Raw genomic sequence first — 20,264 nt, forward strand, 5'->3', positions numbered from 1 at the left:
GGTCTTGTTTTGTTATAAAACAAAAAAGATCACACTAAATAAAAAATAAGAAACCTACAGCCCTTGTACTTGTATTCCCATACTTTTTTCCATTGGGCTCATGCTTGATTTTAGAATACTTATTTTTTCACTGTTCAGAGAAGTGCAATGCAACATATTTGCCATCTTAGATTATATGATCTCTAAACTCTCTCTCAGTTCTACAAAATCAATCCCTAAAATATAACAAAAAATATTAGCCTGTACAATATGTTGGACAGTTACCAAAATCAGAGCCTGGTTTTGTCTACATTGTTACAAACCTGAAGTAGGCAGGTGGTGAAAGAAAAAAAATCTTAGTATCTATAAGATTCCATAATTGGTTCCAGAGAAAGATGAAGAGATTAGCCCAACAGGAAGTTGGTTAAATGGGTGGATGTATCACACATTTTCATGTGCGCATACACACACATTACTATTTAGAGTTTTATCAGCATAGCAATTGTACATTTTAAGACAGGAATGAAAATACTGGTTTGGTCTGATGCCCCACAAATGTTCCATAGAACTGTCTGCGATTCATAGAGTGACTTTTTAAATAACTCCCCTTCTTGGAAACTCTTAGTTCTTTAAGATGAAACTGGTTCTATATTAGGATAATGAGGAGTATTTAGGACCAAGTCTAATAATCAGGGCATGAACGCTTTTGCACATATTCACACGACCTGGAAAGCTACACTGGATTTGGCAGTAAGGGCTGCCACACCCAGGACCTAGGGCATAACTATGATCTAAGAAGTAGTTTGGACATGCCAAAATGAGGACTCAATCTGGGCTTACAGTTAGAAATCAACAAATGGAGAAGAGAAAGATTTCCTTGACAGCAAGAGTAGGAGAGCCTGGTGCAGATAGGAGCCAGTTTGACACTGAAATAATGGATAGACAAAATGTACCTTAAGGAAATTTTGCAAAGCTTCTTGTACAGTTGCAGATGGTATTTTCCCAAACAGAGTAGCAGCCATTTTTTTCTCAATCCAGCTCAGTTTTGAGACCTGCAAATATAGAGCAAATCACTCTTAGAAAGTTGTTCACCTTTTGAATGAATAATCTCTCCCCAGTTAGATGAGTGTGAGATATCACCTTTATGGTATTAATATTTTGCCTTCCTTTTTTCATAATTCTAACAAACTGTGAGCTCTAAAAGCATTGGTTACCAAACCAATTTGAAATACTCATAAGGTTTGTGTCCAATGAGGGAAAAACGGGGTGGGGGTGGGGATTAACGCTGATCCTCTTTGTTCATGTGCTTCTTGATCCTGAGATGACGCATAGTATTTCTTTGCACAGGGTGTAGTAGCTACAAGACCCTACCTTTGCTCTCTTGCCACCTTTTCCATGCTGCCAACCTGACCCAGAATGCAGCATCTCAGAAATGTAAACAGAACGAGGATCCTTAACCCACGAGGAGTGTACAGTGAGGGCCCGGTATAAATATTTATAACTCAGGATAATTTTTTTTAAACCCGATGAACACCAAAATTAAACCTCACATTACCATTTGTTTTTTGCTTTCTTTTTAAATTTTTTCACTTTTCCCAAATATGAATAATAGATATATAACATAAAAGATTAAAAGGATTCAGGGGACTTCCCTGGTGGTACAGTGGTTAAGACTCCACACTTCCAATGCAGGGGGTCCAGCTTTGATTCCTGGTCAGGGAACTAGATCCCACATGCATGCCGCAACTAAGAGTTCTCATGCCACAACTAAGGACCTGGTGAACCACAACTGAGGAGCCCACCTGCCACAACTAAGGAGTCCAGGTGCTGCACCTAAGGAGCCAGCGAGCCGCAACTAAGGAGCACACGTGCTACAACTAAGAAGCTGGTGAGCCACAACTGAGGAGCCTGAGAGTTGCAACTAAGGAGCCTGCTGGCCACAACTAAGACCCAGTGCAACCAAATTAATTAATTAATTAAATATTTTTTAAAAAGATTCAGAAATGAATTCTTAAAAGGGTACTATGCTCTCCCAATGCCATCAAGTGTCTTCCTTCCTAATCCCATCTTCTAGGGGTCTAGGTAGCCATTAACCTCTATTTAAAAAAAATTATTCCATCAATATTTTATAATAACTATACATGGAGTGTAACCTTTAAAAATTGTGAATTACTATCTTGTACACCTGAAACTGACATAATATTGTACATCAACTTTAGCTCAATAAAAAAAGAAAAGAGGTACAAACTACTATATATAACATAAATAAGCTACACGGATACACTGTACAGCACAGGGAACATAGCCAATATTTTATAACTTTCAATGGGGTATAATCTATAAAAACTATGTTCACTACGTTCTACACCTGAAACTAAGATAATATTGTAAGTCAACTATACTTCAAAGAAAATACGATCCCCCCAAATTATTCCCTCGCTTTTCTGTATAATGTTAATTTATTGCTATGCTTATTTTTCTTTTTTTGAACTTGAAAAAAAAAATATGTTGTTTATTTCCTTCTTTGACTTATTGTTTTCACTTAGCATTATAGTTTTTTTCTTTTTTTTTTTTTCTTTTTTTGCGGTACGCAGGCCTCTCACTGTTGTGGCCTCTCCCGTTGCGGAGCACAGGCTCCAGATGTGCAGGCTCAGCAGCCATGGCTCACGGGCCTAGCCTCTCCACGGCATGCAGGATCTTCCCGGACCGAGGCACGAACCCGTGTCCCCTGCATCGGCAGGCGGACTCTCAACCTCTGCGCCACAAGGGAAGCCCAGCATTATAGTTTTAAGATATCATCCAGATTGATGAGAGTAACTGAAGTTCAGTCACTTAAACAACTCTGAGATATTCCAGAGTTGTCTATTTAGGTCTTCTGCCCATTTTTTGGATTGGGTTGTTTGTTTTTTTAATATTGAGCTGTATGAGCTGTTTATATATTTTGGAGATTAATCCTTTGTCTGTTGATTCGTTTGCAAATATTTTCTCCCGTTCTGAGGGTTGTATTTTCGTCTTGTTTATGGTTTCCTTTGCTGTGCAAAAGCTTTGAAGTTCCTTTAGGTCCCATTTGTTTACTTTTGTTTTTATTTCCATTACTCTAGGAGGTGGATCAAAAAAGATCTTGCTGTGATTTATGTCAAAGAGTGTTCTTCCTATGTTTTCCTCTAAGAGTTTTATAGTGTCTGGTCTTACATTTAGGTCTCTAATCTATTTTGAGTTTATTTTTGTGTATGGTGTTAGGGAGTGTTCTAATTCCATTCTTTTACATGTAGCTGTCCGGTTTTCTCAGCACCACTTATTGAAGAGACTGTATTTTCTCCATTGTATATCCTTGCCTCCTTTGTCATATATTAGTTGACTGTAGGTGCGTGGGTTTATCTCTGGGCTTTCTATCTTGTTCCATTGATCTATGTTTCTGTTTTTGTGCCAGTACCATATTGTCTTGATTACTGTAGCTTTGTAGTATAGTCTGAAGTCAGGGAGTCTGATTCCTCCAGCTCTGTTTTTTTCCCTCAAGACTGCTTTGGCTCTTCAGGGTCTTTTGTGTCTCCATACAAATTTTAAGATTTTTTGTTCTAGTTCAATAAAAAATGCCATTGGTAATTTGATAGGGATTGCATTGAATCTGTAGATTGCTTTGGGTAGTATAGTCATTTTCACAATATTGATTCTTCCAATCCAAGAACATGGTATATCTCTTCATCTGTTGGTATCATCTTTAATTTCTTTCATCAGTGTCTTAGCTTCTGCATACAGGTCTTTTGTCTCCCTAGGTAGGTTTATTCCTAGGTATTTTATTCTTTTTGTTGCAGTGGTAAATGAGAGTGTTTCCTTAATTTCTCTTTCAGATTTTTCATCATTAGTGTATAGGAATGCAAGAGGTTTCTGTGCATTAATTTTGTGTCCTGCAACTTTACCAAATGCATTGATTAGCTCTAGTAGTTTTCTGGTGGCATTTTTAGGATTCTCTATGTATAGTATCATGTCATCTGCAAAAGTGACAGTTTTACTTCTTTTCCAATTTGTATTCCTTTTATTTCTTTTTCTTCTCTGATTGTCGTGGCTAGGACTTCCAAAACTATGTTGAATAAGAGTGGTGAGAGTGGACATCCTTGTCTTCTTCCTGATCTTAGAGTAAATGCTTTCAGTTTTTCACCATTGAGAATGATGTTTGCTGTGGGTTTGTCGTATATGGCCTTTATTATGTTGAGGTAGGTTCCCTCTATGCCCACTTTCTGGAGAGTTTTTATCAGAAATGGGTGTTGAATTTTGTCAAAAGCTTTTTCTGCATCTATTGAGATGATCATATGTTTTTTATTCTTCAGTTTGCTAATATGGTGTATCACATTGATTGATTTGCATATATTGAAGAATCCTTGCATCTCTGGGATAAATCCCACTTGATCATGGTGTATGATCCTTTTAATGTGTTGTTGGATTCTGTTTGCTAGTATTTCGTTGAGGATTTTTGCATCTATATTCACCAGTGATATTGGTCTGTAATTTTCTTTTTTTGTAGTATCTTCGTCTGGTTTTGGTATCAGGGTGATGGTGGCCTCATAGAATGAGTTTGGGAGTGTTCCTTCCTCCGCAAGTTTTTGGAAGAGTTTGAGAAGGATGGGTGTTAGCTCTTCTCTAAATGTTTGACAGAATTCACCTGTGAGGCCATCTGGTCCTGGACTTTTGTTTGTTGGAAGATTTTTAATCACAGTTTCAATTTCATTACTTGTGATTGGTCTGTTCATATTTTCTATTTCTTCCTTGTTCAGTCTTGGAAGGTTATACCTTTCTGAGAATTTGTCCATTTCTTCCAGGTTGTCCATTTTATTGGTATAGAGTTGCTTCTAGTAGTCTCTCAGGATGCTTTGTATTTCTGCGGTGTCTGTTGTAACTTCTTTTTCATTTCTAATTTTATTGATTTGGGTCCTCTCCCTCTTTTTCTTGATGAGTCTGGCTAATGGTTTATCAATTTTGTTTATCTTCTCAAAGAACCAGCTTTTAGTTTTATTGATCTTTGCTATTGTTTTCTTTGTTTCTATTTCATTTATTTCTGCTCTGATCTTTATGATTTCTTTCGTTCTGCAAACTTTGGATTTTGTTTGTTCTTCTTTCTCTAGTTCCTTTAGGTGTAAGGTTAGATTGTTTATTTGAGATTTTTCTTGTTTCTTGAGGTAGGCTTGTATAGCTCTAAACTTCCCTCTTAGAACTGCTTTTGCAGCATCCCATAGGTTTTGGGTCGTCGTGTTTTCAGTCATTTGTCTGTAGGTATTTTTTGATTTCCTCCTTGATTTCTTCAGTGATCGCTTGGTTATTTAGTAACGTATTGTTTAGCCTCCATGTGTTTGTGTTTTTTACGTGTTTTTCCCTGTAATTGATTTCTAATCTCATAGCATTGTGGTCAGAAAAGATGGTTGACATGATTTCAATTTTCTTAAATTTACTGAGGCTTGATTTGTGACCCAAGATGTGATCTATCCTGGAGAATGTTCCGTGTACACTTGAGAAGAGTGTAATCTGCTGTTTTTGGATGGAATGTCCTATAAATATCAATTAAACCTATCTGGTCTATTGTGTCATTTAAAGCTTCTGTTTCCTTATTTATTTTCATTTTGGATGATCTGTCCATTGGTGTAAGTGAGGTGTTAAAGTCCCCCACTATTATTGTGTTACTGTCGATTTCCTCTTTATAGCTGTTAGCAGTTGCCTTATGTATTGAGGTGCTCCTATGTTGGGTGCATATATATTTATAATTATTATATCTTCTTCTTGGATTGATCCCTTGATCATTATGTAGTGTCCTTCCTTGTCTCTTGTAACATTCTTTATTTTAAAGTCTATTTTAGACTGTGCTTCCCACTTAGAGAAGTTCCTGTAGCATTTGTTGTAGAGCTGGTTTGGTGGTGCTGAATTCTCTTAGCTTTTGTTTGTCTGTAAAGCTTTTGATTTCTCCCTTGAATCTGAATGAGATCCTTGCCAGGTAGAGTAATTTTGATTGTAGGTTCTTCCCTTTCATCACTTTAAGTATATCATGCCACTCCCTTCTGGCTTGTAGAGTTTCTGCTGAGAAATCAGCTGTTAACATTATGGGAGTTCCCTTGTATGTTATTTGTTGTTTTTCCCTTGCTGCTTTCAATAATTTTTGTCTTTAATTTTTGCCAGTTTGATTACTATGTGTCTCGTCATGTTTCTCCTTGGGTTTATCCTGTATGGGACTCTGTGCTTCCTGGCCTTGGGTGGCTATTTCCTTTCCCATATTAGGGAAGTTTTCGACTATAATCTCTTCAAATATTTTCTCTGGTCCTTTCTCTCTCTCCTCTCCTTCTGGGACCCCTATAGTGCGAATGTTGTTGCGTTTAATGTTGTTCCAGAGATTTCTTAGGCTGCCTTCATTTCTTTTCATTCTTTTTTCTTTATTCTGTTCCGCAGCAGTGAATTCCACCATCCTGTCTTCCAGGTCACTTATCCGTTCTTCTGCCTCAGTTATTCTGTTATTGATTCCTTCTAGTGTAGTTTTCATTTCAGTTATTGCATTGTTCATCTCTGTTTGTTTGTTCTTTAATTCTTCTAGGTCTGTGTTAAACATTTCTTGCATCTTCTCAACCTTTGCCTCCATTCTTTTTCCGGGGTCCTGGATCACCTTCACTATCATTATTCTGAATTATTTTTCTGGAAGGTTGCCTATCTCCACTTCATTTAGTTTGTTTTCTGGGGTTCTATCTTGTTCCTTCATCTGGTACCTAGCCCTCTGCCTTTTTATCTTGTCTATCTTTCTGTGAGTGTAGTTTTTTCTCACAGGCTGCAGGATTGTAGTTCTTCTTGCTTCTGCTGTCTGTCCTCTGGTGGATGAGGCTATCTAAGAGGCTTGTGCAAGTTTCCTGATGGGAGGGACTGCTGGTGGGTAGAGCTGACTGTTTCTCTGGTGGGCAGAGCTCAGTAAAACTTTAATAAGCTTGACTGCTGCTGGGTGGGGCTGGGTTCCCTCCCACTTGGTTGTTTGGCCTGAGGCAACCCAACATTGGAGCCTACCTGGGCTGTTTGGTGGGGCTAATGGCAGACTCTGGGAGGGCTCATGCCAAGGAGTACTTCTCAGAACTTCTGCTGCCAGTGTCCTTGTCCCCACGGTGAGCCACAGCCACCACCACCCCCCTGCCTCTGCAGGAGACCCTCCAACACTAGCAGGTAGGTCTGGTTCAGTCTCCCCTGGGGTCACTGCTCCTTCCCCTGGGTCCTGATGCGCACACTACTTTGTGTGTGTCCTTCAAGAGTGGAGTCTCTGTTTCCCCCAGTCCTGTTGAAGTCCTGCAATCAAATCCCACTAGCCTTCAAAGTCTGATTCTCTAGGAATTCCTCCTCTCATTGCTGGACCCCCAGGTTGGGAAGCCTGACGTGGGGCTCAGAACCTTAACTCCAGTGGGTGGACTTCTGTGGTATAAGTGTTCTCCAGTCTCTGAGTCACCCACCCAGCAGTTATGGGATTTGATTTTACTGTGATTGCGCCCCTCATACATTCTCATTGTGGCTTCTCCTTTGTCTTTGGATGTGGGGTATCTTTTCTGGTGAGTTTCAGTGTCTTCCTGTCGATCATTGTCCAGCAGCTAGTTGTGATTCTGGTGTTCTCACAAGAGGGAGTGAGAGCACGTCCTTCTACTCCGCCATCTTGGTTCAGCCATCCACTCTTTTTTCAGTGGATATTTGGGACTTTTCCATTTTTTGCTCTTAGAAACAAGACTGCTAAAGGCATTCTTGTACATGCCTTCTAAAGCACATTTGCAAGAGTTTCTCTAGGGTAGGCACCATTGTCATATGGTAGACAATCAAATTTCAGAGATAATACCCAATTGTTTCCGAGATGGTTGTGCTGATTTGTGTTCCCACAACAATGTAAGAATTCCTGTTGCTCCATATTTTTACATCTCATGCTGATAATTTAAAATTTTATCAAATGAGTAGGTATAAAATGGCATCTTATTTTATTGTCATGTCCTATTATTTCTAATTCAAGATTTATGGTTTTTAAGCTGTTTTGTTTCTGAATTTCTATTACAATTGCATTATGATCAGAAAACCTACAGGATATCAATTCTTTGAAATTTATTAAGACTTGCTTCATGACCTCATATATGGTCAGTTTTGTAAACATTCAACATATGCTTGAAAATGTGTATCCTCTAATGGCTAGATACATATTTTCATCTATTTTATTAGATCAAGGTTATTAAATGTAAGGCTCCAATCAATGTTTTACATATTTTTTACATGCTTTTTTTTGTCTTTTGTTCTATTAATTACCAAAAGAAGGAGATAAAAATTCACCACTACGTGGTATCCTTACTTCCCTTCCATGTCTTTTTATCTCTCCTTCATATTTTCTATCTCTTTGTTCCTCTGTGCTGCTTCCAGGCAACATTTTCAGATTTGTCTTAAAGTTTGTTAATTTTCTCTTTAGTGGGGCCTATCTACTACCAAATCTTTCCATTGAGTTTTCTTTTAATGACAAATAATATACTTTTTATATCAAAAATTGTTCCATTGTTTGAAATCTACCTGGTCATTTTTGTAGTCTCATGCTCCTCACCCATTTTTCCCCTAATTCATTTTAGTTTTAAAAACACATTATGTAGGTAGCTGTTTAATATTCTGTATTCCATGTTTCCAAAATCTGAAGTCCTTTCAGATCTACTTCTGTTCTCTTTTTTTGTTTCTTTTGACTGTCATCTATGATGGCTTGTTTCTTTGTATATATTCTATTATTTTTCACTGTGAGCTCAACTCTGCAAGAATGTTCTACGGCTTGTGTGTGATAGTACAATCCTCCAGGAAAGATTAGTATTACCTTCTACCATTTGTCTATGGCATGAAGATCAGGTTCCATTTGGAATTTAAATTTCCTTCTTGGGCTTTTTAAGCCTAACTGTATAGTGTACATTCAAGTTCCAGACTCATGAGGTTGGGTCAATGGTTTTTAAATCTTAGGGAAGTCCCCTACCTTCATGAAGACTCAGATTTAAAACTGGCATAATAAAAACTGCTTACAGGGTTGTTAAAAGGATGAAATGTGATAAGAAATATAAAATATAAAATGCACATCTGACATATATAGCAGGTGTTCAGTAAAAGCAAACCTCCTGCTTCATCCCTAATCCTCTACAAGCCACAATTAAAAAGCTTCCTATTTTGCCTATCCCAATTTTCTCATTCAGAAAGAGCAGTTCTCTTCAGGATAATTTTTTAATGTAGCTGTTATGATATATTTTCACATTCTGTTAACTTTCCATAAACAGGTGTCATTTAACACATTGGGTCTTAGACTCACCAGCTGCCTTTATTTATTTCTATATGTCTTATGTCCCCTTCTAAATAAAGTTTCTTGAAGAAAAGGACAGCAAGCACATAATTTATGCGTAATAAACTCTGGTAAAGGAAAAAAGTTCTCCCACAAAACAGAGCAGTGCACCAATACAGGGGGCATGGATACTGGTGGCTGGTCACCATCTGAGAGAAAGCACATTTAAAGGGAGACAGTGTGACTGCCGCAAGGGGAAATGGAAAGGCAGTAAAGAAAAAAATACATGCATTTATAAAATCATATATTGTGTGTAATTCAGTATATAATTATAAAATATATAAATTTATAAACTCAAAATATGTACTGATTTCATCATTTTCTCTATAGTAGGCACTAGGTAAAACAATAAAAGAATAAGTCACTGAAAATAGATCATATAATCAGAATATATTCAAATAAGCTTTACAGATAAAAGCTTTCAACTTACAGTGTAACAGTATCTTCCCTTGAGGTAATACAAAAAGGGTTCTTCAGGTAAAAATTCGATTGCTTTATCTAGATGCTCCTGAAAGAAAATCCAAAAGAAATATCTCCCAAGTTTCAGGTGGTGTTGAGTAGAACTCTGCCTAGTAAATTCAAAGGGACTTTATAATGTTGTTTTGTCTCCCTCCTCAATCTTTATTATTAATACAATTAAGCTTCTCAATAACTCAATCATCAAAATGCTCACAACTAGAACCAGAACTGTGATTATGATTAAATAAGGCTACAGAAAACGTCACCTTAAAAATAGAAAACATCCAAGTCACATTTTTGTCTGCCCATGACTTGCCTACCTAATACTTACTGATTGAGAGGCAAACTTACAAATGTCATCTGATGTGGGTATAATGGAGAAAAGAATAGCAGAACTAGGTGATAGAAGAATCTACTCCCCTGACATTGTCAAATGGTTATAGGGAGCTGGAAAACAAAGAACTCTCTGCCCATTCCTAAAATTATTGACCCTGAGGGGTTATTTACTGAATGATTACAACTACAGGCACATGATAAATAATGAGTATGTGCATTACTTATTTTATTCCTCTATCATGGCAAATTTAAGCCCTAGATTGAATTCTACTCCTACCAGCAAATCAATATGTATTAAATGTTAACTAATTAGTGCCAGCCATGTTTATGATGTTAGTGTGCTCATGACTAAAAGGCTAAGCCTCTACCTTTAAAAAAATAATACTCATCTACTATGTGACCTCCTTCAGGATCTATAATAATAATAATAATCCTTAATCACCCAAAGAGTTTGTTTCTTTTTTGGCACAGTACTATTTAAAGACTGTCATTTTATTTAAGTAAAAAAGATAAATTCCTAGAGATAAGTCTATTGAATAATTTGATTTATACTTGTGAATGGAACATACAGCTAGAGTAAAACATTTTTAATATCAAGAAATACCTTGAAGCGATATCCATAGTTAATTTTGTTTTGTAAGCCCTCAAACTCAGATACATAGCCACACAAAACCGCATACCTGAAAAGGATAAAAACAGTGGACATTGTGTAAACTTTTAATCAAATACCATGAAATTTAACATTAAAAAAAATCTCTAAACCATTCATTAATATTTAACAAAAGTATTCATATAGATGAATAAATAACCAATGTTTGACATTAACATGAGGCCAGTTTCCTCAGCTATACCTGGGGATACTAACACCATCTATCTCATATGTGTGCTATGAGGGTAAAATATCTAAAACGTAATCGCTTACAATAGTGTCTGGCCTGGAGTGAGTTCCAAGAAAGATTAGCTGCTGCCATCACCTTCATCAACATCAGAGTCACAAAGAGACCCTCAGAAAAGTCTATTCACATAAGTATTAAACTGAAAAATACATTGTGTCAACAGATTCCTGCTTCTCTTTCGTAAAAATAAAAAGTTCAAGGCTCCCTTAATGTCATTTGAAAATTAAAATAAATATCATGACTAAAAACAAATACTAAAATCAAAGGTAATTTTAGAATATGTTTTTTCAAAAATTCCCCATGTCCTTCAATCCTTCCTTGGAGACACTGCAGTCATTACTAGAAGAGTGCATCCCATGGATTCTTTACTTTTTTTCCCTTGGGAATACAAAATTTACATAAATAAATATTTGACTATAAATTATGTATAATATTTGTTCAGCAACTTGCTTCCTCTAAAAATTGGGCACATATTACTTTTTACATTCAGACTGTTTCTGTCTGTGCAAAAGTATTCAGAGTGTTTCTGTCTGAGGTAAAATATTCATTTACCTAAATAATTCAAAAGTAGGTCTTAATTTTCACTTGCATTGTCATAACTGAAATGAAAAATGTAATTTTGGGTGTTATTTATCTTGATTGTTTCTGTGGATACACATAACTTTCAAATAAAAAACTGAAGTGAACAGTTTTCTTAATTTGGAACAGTTAGACCATTCCTGAACACAAAAGATCACATAATTCACACAACTTATGCACAACCAACAAAATGGCCACTTTTCAGTTATAAGTTTTTTTCACCTCTTAATTTTCATTAGAAAATCAATAATCTCCTAACAGTAGAAGCAAGAGTTATGACAAAAGCAACCTATTATGATCTGAGAACTTACCTAGATTAGGAGATACTACTTAAATTACTATCTTAAATTATTATAATACATTTATCACAACTGTACTAATATTGATATACAATATTGAAAATTTTCAAAATGAACCAATATTAACATATTATTGTTAACTAAACTCCATGCTTCATTCTAATTTCCATCTGTTTTTCCCTCACGTCCTCAAATTTTGACATTTTCCTCTCCATCCCTCCTTCCATATTTATCCCTCTTAATTCACCTTGTTCAGTATCTCTTTCAACATGTGAAAATCTTTTAATTACTATAGTCATCCATCATACACCCTGTTCTTCCTAATTTTGCATCACTTGCAACATTTATAATCATACCTTCCACATCTTCACCCACTGAAAAAAATCACTGAACACATTAGTGTCTAAGATCTAGACCTGGAACTCTAGAATCATGGTATTGTCAACAGTTATTCTTTTGAATGATTGAGGCTCAAACTCTTCTGCCAGCACGGGTAACAAAGAACCTTGCCCATATTTTAACATCTTGTCCCCAAGAATATTATGAGTGAACTTGCCTTAAAGCCTTCCTTAAATCCAGATATATTAGCTCAATTTCCCTACTTTATCTACTAGCAAAGAAAAAACAGATCATCTCACATTTTTAGAAAAATCTGTTGAGTCTGCTTGAACTTCATCACTCACAGAAAACCCAACTAACTATTTGTGCTGTAATCAAAGGAAAAGATTCTATGTTCACTGATCTATAGTGGTGGAATCAATCTTCTATTTTTTGAAAATCAGAACAACTTATGCACATCTCTAGCTTTTACAGAGCTCTCTCAGCATGTTCTTTCCCAGTTACTCTGAGTGAAGAAAAAGAAAAAAGAAAAAAACGTGACTTAAGAAAACCATTATATGAAATATGTACATTTTCCCTTATAAATAATCTGTCACCAGAGTCTTATGTTTTTCATAATCATTTTGAAGTCTGCTTCTTTCAAGTCTAAAGTATTATTTATCTTCCTACATGTCATAAATTCAAAGTTTACCTGAACCACTTTTCCTCAAAGGATCATCATTTCTTTTCTGGCAATCAATCCCACCTATATCTGCATGTACATGTTGTTTTTCACACTGTTTATCTTGGAAAATGTAATTTAAAATTTTATTTTGTAAACTCTCAGGTTGATGGGAACTATGAAGAAAATTAACACACAATATGGTCTATTATCTCCATCTAGAGGTTGTTCTAACTATATGTTGACAAAAATTCTGTATTTTCTTTGCATCTATAGTGAATATTTTAATAACTGACAAACATCCCTGTCTCAACAACTAGTAAACAACTACTAAAACAACTCCATTAGTTTCCCAGTAGCATTTTTGATTTAGCACCAATGCTATTTATACTGTGAAAAAGCAGAGGAAGAGTAAATAATAGATGAAATACTGAGTACATACAAATATAAGATCTGGTTTTTGTTTTTCCACTTATTGTATGACCCTTGGTTACTAATCACAACACCACACCAGACACACATATACTGCACCACACACACAGACGGCCTTGCTTTCTATAAAATGGAAACAGGTTGTTCTGTGAATCACATGCTAGAAGGCATGGGGATATAATTTGTGAACAGTAGAGCACAACAAATATGTAAGACATTATTTATAATTAAGGTCAGGCCTATTTGGCTAACAAACTGCAAATCCATTGGTGATTCTGCTCTCTTGATTCTAGAAGTATTTTAGGCTGGTACAACGAAAACGACAGAATTATATAGAAAGCTTATGTAGCCTGAAAGTTACAGAGCAATTTCATTTTGGAAAAGATGATGATGAAAAACAAGTCTTTAAAATAATATTTGTTTTTCAATTATTCCCTCCATATCAACGCTTTATGATAATTATTTCTAATGATTGCATCTTTTATTTCAAACTGAAGGCTTATAAACCATCACAGAACCCTGTAAACTATGGGTCAGCAAACTTTCGCTGCAGGGCCAGGTAGGAAACATTTAAGGTTGTGGGATCAGAGAGTCTCTGTTACAACAGCTCAACTTCATTGCTATGTACAAATGCACAGGTGTGGCTGTGCTCCAATAAAACTTTATAAAAGCAGGCAGCTGCATTTGGCCTAGAGGCCATGTCTTGTCATTTATGCTGAATGAATGAGAAAAAGTCGTAACATACTGAAAAAAATTCCAGCAGGATAAGACATTTTCATGACATTTTATTACAATTAATTATAGAATCAGTTAACCTAAATTTCACACATTGCTTCTCAAGTCAAAGTCTTAATTTCTCTTTTTTCATCACCCTAAACCTCTACTACTGTATTTAATTGAATGAGAATTCTTGTATTCAGTAGGTACATCATAATATATTTTATGAATTGAGATAAAATCACATTGCTGTACAACAGAAATTAATACAACGTTGTAAATCAACTATATTTCAATGAAATAAATTTTAAAAATTGACATTTGAATTTATTAAATTTTAGCAACTGATCAGACTTTAATTGTTTTTTAATTAAAAACTGATACTGAATAAAAAATCATGTGAAACACAATTGGATCAGTACTCTGTGTGTGTCTGTGAATAAGATTCACCCTCGGGGTTAAATCCCACAGTTATAAACAAGGCAATTAGTACACAACAAAAAGTGAAAAAAGACGAACAAAAGAGAAGTGGTCAGATTAGTGGAAGACAGGCTGGGAAGCCCACTGAGTAAGAGTTAAGCATAATCTGTCCTCACAAGGTAAGTTTAAGGTGCTTATGAAGTCTTCAGAGAAGATTCAACATTGTTCCTTTATGGAAATTTGGAAGTTCACACTGATAAGTGTCCTCAAATTGAGGGTTAACATCAAATGTACATTTTTAATGTGATTCTCCATGGATGCAGAAGTTTGTATGGGAGAAGGAAGAGGACAGCAGAGGAAGAGGAGGGTGAGGCTCAGAGTTAAGAGTAGGGCTTCGGTGTTCTTTCTGCGTCTAAATCTGGCTAACCAACACCCAAACATCTCCATTATAGAAAGAGATGAAGCAAGTGTAGCTTGATCAGTATAAATTCATTACAGTTATACTAAAAATGGAAGAACAGAAGTACTTTAACACATTAATTTATTATTATCAGTATTATGCAAATTAGGTGAGGAAGGTAAAGCTGGCTATAGAAATAATAGCCAAGACCCTTACATACTGGAGAACTGACCTTAAAGATACCTACCAGGATGTTACTTGCAAAATTAGCTTTCTCCTAGAGTTGTGGCAGAGGCACTAGGGCACAGAACAATACTTTATTAGGTATACTCCGGCTCCTAAAGCAAGACACTCTACTACCCATGCATGACACATTAGTGAAATGATTCACAGGTTCTGCTAGGCTTAGCCCTTCACCCATCTCCAGGCTATATAAGAGAAGGCAAAGAGTTCGCTGAAGCAGAGAGAGACCTGGAAGGGGGATTTCTGCAAATAGAACTACTAGGGTACTTCGGTTCCACCTCTCACCTTCTCATGCGAGACGGAAGGGGGTAGCCTTGTTTCTCATTTTAAGTGATGGCAGCTTCAAAAGACCTATTCTTATTTTGGCATGTCCTTTAGAGTTTGGGGGACATAAAAAATGTTATCTGATTCCTGCCCAGGGAAGTTTTAGGATGAGAGTGTGTGAGTGATGCTCCCCCTGCTGGTGGCAGTGTAAAGGAACAGGTCTGCTTTGGAAAAATCGTTTGCACTTTTGAGTTGGTGGGGCAAAAATGAATTTCCTGGAGGATAAATGTGTACCTGCAGAAAAGAAGTCATTTTGAGAGAGATTTGCCTAAGACTATCCCAGAAGAATAAAATAATCCCAAAGAGGGGTGGATTTCTGACAACCTAGGTCTGAGAGAAGGGTCAAAAATAAATTTATGACTATGTCTTCCTAGCACCTAAAGTACCAATATTACTGGGGAGCAAAAATAACTAAGAAACTAAGAAATGCTATAGAAATACAACTATGAGTAAAATGAAGTGTTAATTAAAAACAATATTTTTCTTCTTATTTCTGTTTTATAATTGTAAATATACAAAGGATCCAAAACAAAACATACTCAAGAATAAATTTTTTTGTCCCAAGGATATCCACCTATACCCATCCAACTAATTAGATTTCCTTTGTTTGAGCTTTCTTATATTAGAAATGGCTTTCCTTTGACTTGTGGAATTTGTATACCTTTACTCATCAAGGTATAATGGCTGATGTGCTTTTATTCTTCTCTCTGCGTTTCATTTAGAAATGTGGCATCACTTTAGTATTTGTTTTCAAACAAAATGTTATATGAAATTAGATTTAATTAAATTTATCATATGCACAGTTATTGGACTTGGTGGATTCAGTTATGAATTCTTCAATGAAAGTTTATCTTAAATATATTTAAAATATATATACTGAAAAATACATGAGAATAAACAGAACAAGAACAGTTACTGTGCTATATAGTAAATATTCTTTTTAGTGAATGTGACATGTTAAGTGGGTCAATAATATGTTAAAAATCCATTGCAATTTATAAAGAGGCATATTAGAATTTTTTAAAGGCTGCATAAATTCTATGTACTTACCATAGATGACAATGTCCATTCATGGGTGCTCTAGTAATAGCTTTTTCACCTAATGTCTTTCCTGAAAGATAAATGCACTTACACTTATTACCTTCATCTGAGTTGGTGGGAGGTAAATTATTGAATTTAAGCCAGTAGTTCTCAAAGTATGGTCCCAAGACCAGAAGCCATCACCTGGAATCTTGTTAGAAAAGCAAATTTTGGACCACATGAGGGACTTGATCATAAACTCTGAGAGTCAGCAATCTGTGTTAACTAGCCTCTAGTGATTCTGATGTATGCTCAAGTTTGAGACTCACTGGGTTAAGTGATTTAACCAAGTGCAAGGAAGTCATTCAATCATTATTTAGAAGTGTTAATAGAAATTGCTTTGTAATTAACTCAACCAACATTTACTGAGTGCTTTCTAAGTATCATATTATGTGAGCCTCTGGGAATAAAAAGTCAAATAAGACACAGTTCTTGACTTCCAAGGATTCACATTTCAGTAGGCAGTAGGTATATAAACAAACGAATTATGTGCAAAAAATAAATACAAGGTAAAAAAGAGAGTATAACAGAGAATGGAGAGAGCAACTCCATCTAATCTATCTAAAGGGGTAAGGGAAGATGTCCCAGAGCTCTTGTCTAATCTTTCACAATAATGAGCAGGCTCAGTAAATAAATAATTCCCCTAAATAATTTTACTTAGTTTTAGAATAACTTTTAATAACCCATTAATTTTTGGACAGAGGTTTGTCTAACCCAGGGGTCCCCAACCCCCAGGCAGTGGACCGGTACTGGTCCACAGCCTGTTAGGAACCAGACCACACAGCAGGAGGTGAGCCGCGGGCGAGTGGGCAATGCTTTACCTGCTGCTCCCCGTCGCTCCCCACCACCCCCCCTCCCCGGGGGAAAAACTGTCTTCCACGAAACCGGTCCCTGGTGCCAAAAAGGGTGGGGACCGCTGGTCTAAACCACATTCTGAAAATCTTTCTCAAAAAGTGGCTGTTTTATTTTATACCATCTCCTTTTCCCTGCTTTAATTTTTTTTTTTTTTTTTTTTTGCTTGAAGAGACTATCCAATACAAAATGCTCTTCTAAATAACTAGTTTAGGTAATTTTTATAAATAAAGATATTTTATTCTAAAATCATTCTCCTATTTGTTAATTTGCTAAGGTGGTACTTTATAGCTCTGTCCATTAAGAGAACTACCCTGTATAGAAATCTATATAAACTGGAAAAAAACTAAAAGGAAGTATTTTAAAATAATAACTGATAGTACATTGTAGACATATATTAAAAGAGTTAGTAATTTGGTAATGAATGATCGAAAAACATAAATACTTTTAAATGTACAGACTGTAAAAACTAAATCAACATTTTCCCTACATTGCCAAATGAACAAAAATAGCTTTTAGGGCACTGCGACAAGCTTAACATAGAGGTGATTCCATTGCTCTGAGAATATAATGGAGCTGGGTACTACACAGATTGGTTTTGCAGCCTCATTTATGCAGCTTCAGCCTGAAAGGAAAGCTATCTCCCTTACAAAATTGTATTCTGTGATCTATTTGTGGCATGTGTATCAGTCATTTAATTCTGAAAATTACACTGATGTTCTTTTAGATATAAGATTCATGTTTTATTTGGAAGACAAGTATGATCAAGCACAGCACGTCCACAGATGTACTGCATAATGGCATACCCCAGCTGGAGGTTTAGGAAAGAATTCTGTACTCTTCAGTGATCCAGTCTTCCCTCGGCATACAAGTTCAAATCTACTGTTACGAGCAATAACAGCACTCTTCCTCCCTTGTACTGGGTGCCGATACCCGTCAACTCCAGTCTCCAATGTCTCAGCTCCAGCGTTCTTTGCCATCACCTTTGCCAGGCACTTACTACCTGTGCATTGAATTACAATTGCCTGTCTCCATATTGATCTTGTCAGTAAGTTCCTTAGCGTAACACTGTCTTGATCATATTCATGTCCCTCCTTTTCTCCTTCCCTCACCCCTCATTTTAACTTTGTTCCTAGACACGGTGATTTCGAATAAATATTTTGAATAAATAAATAAAAATTTCTCATAAATATTTCTTGGATAAAAAAATAGGAATTCTGTTAAATTTATTTCTATAACTGCATGAACACATCTGAGGGGGTCACTGTTTTTTCTTTGACACTATAAACTTTTCTCTTTTTTGAATATATCCTGTCTCAATCCATGCTCCTTTCTTGTACTTGGGTATGAGAATTTGGATTTCCTCCAGCCTACTTCTTTCTCCATTTTCACCATCTCATACATTAACTCAGTTAAACTCTCACTCCATTTAAAAATACAGATCCCAAGTAATTTTACTACGTGAGACTTACTTCCAGAAGAAAGAGTTCCCTGCATCAACGTTCACCCCCGCCATCATATCCTCCTTTCTGTTATACCCTCTCTTACTATGCCACATTCTTCTTTACTAACAACTTACTTCAGTGTGTTTCTTTATATGTAGGATTATTTTAGTAATACTATCTTCCCCACAAAGCCATAAGCTACTTGCAGTCTGAGAACATGTCTATTTTGCTATCATATTTCTACCTTCTAACATAGGAGGAGCTTTAATGCCCAGGGCAGGGAGGTGCTCAAGAAAAAAAATACATTTAATATATATTTAATATTGATGGATGTTGGAACAGTTTACATAGATATACTCTTTCTCAGTAGATATAAAAATAAGTTAGTTTGTTCTCTTTGGCTAAATTTTTATTTACCTTCAAGTTAATAAATCTCTTCCCTAGAATTCCATTTTGTTTATGGTCTGCAAGAAGGATTGCTACAGAAAAACTGCCCCACAAAGCTGATGATGAATATGTAAAGAACAAGAAGGGGAATTCCTTCCATCCTCCTCCCACTAAGAATTAAAGTACAGAGGCCACTTGGCAAAGAAAGCTACAAGCGGAAGAAATGTAATTTCAAGGAACTTGGAAATATTTCCTTCTTAGAAATAAAAATGACAGGGAACTAGAGTGGAAGGAGATTGGCAGTATCATTATCTTCTTGCTGTTTCTTCCTCATGCTATCTCAGAGAAGGAAAGCTTGGAAAAGAGAAGACTTTGGAATAAAAAAAAAAACTAAAACTAAATAAGTTTTGATGTCAAATTACTATCCTGAAACTTAGGAAGCTTTTTGCAAGAAAGAGTTTGATACTCAGTGAGAGCCAAGGTTTATATATATATAAAATTTCACATTCTAGCTGTTTTTCTTTTGTTGTTGTTACTTTGGAAAATAGAGGACAGTATAATGAACAACTATGGACTCATTGCTCAGCTTAAACAATTAGCTAAAACAAGGCTCAAACAAGATTAGCCTTAAAATAAGGCTAATCTTGTTTTATCAAGATAAATTTTCAAAAAAACATTAAAGTATGAGTAGTTATTTCTTTGTGGTACCTGGAGTTCTACGTTACAGGGAGTAAGGAGGGTTATTTTAATTGTGGTGAAAGACTACTGCTATTATCGCTTCTCATATTATTACCACTTAATGTCTCATCTTTCTGTGATTTTATAAACTTTAAAAGCTGGAATTTGAGTTTTTCAGTTGCCTGTTCTAGTATGCTCAAATATTTTTTAAGAACATGTACTTTTATTCTAAAAAAACCTTTCTGGGGGCTTCCCTGGTGACACACTGGTTGAGAGTCCGCCTGCCTATGCAGGCAACACGGGTTCGTGCTCCGGTCCGGGAAGATCCCACATGCCGCAGAGCGGCCAGGCCCATGAGCCATGGCCGCTGAGCCTGCGCATCTGGAGCCTGTGCT

The 20,264-nt window shown here is 36.1% G+C and overlaps 1 protein-coding gene across 4 annotated transcripts in view; it reads right to left on the minus strand.

The window, feature by feature from the left end:
• The window catches only part of RMDN2 (regulator of microtubule dynamics 2), a 242,192-nt gene that overhangs the window by 17,612 nt on the left and 204,316 nt on the right, over positions 1–20,264 (minus strand). For all 4 annotated transcript variants that reach the window (XM_060309718.2, XM_060309716.1, XM_060309715.1 and 1 more), the window contains 4 exons: positions 16,478–16,538; positions 10,722–10,797; positions 9,753–9,830; positions 933–1,031 (listed from right to left, as the gene is read on the minus strand). In XM_060309718.2, the coding sequence (XP_060165701.1) occupies positions 933–1,031; positions 9,753–9,830; positions 10,722–10,797; positions 16,478–16,538 (314 nt within the window). The remainder of the gene's footprint in view (positions 1–932; positions 1,032–9,752; positions 9,831–10,721; positions 10,798–16,477; positions 16,539–20,264) is intronic.

The sequence above is a fragment of the Globicephala melas genome, chromosome 12 (genome assembly GCF_963455315.2).
Source record: "Globicephala melas chromosome 12, mGloMel1.2, whole genome shotgun sequence".
In the NCBI taxonomy this organism is placed as follows: domain Eukaryota; kingdom Metazoa; phylum Chordata; class Mammalia; order Artiodactyla; family Delphinidae; genus Globicephala; species Globicephala melas.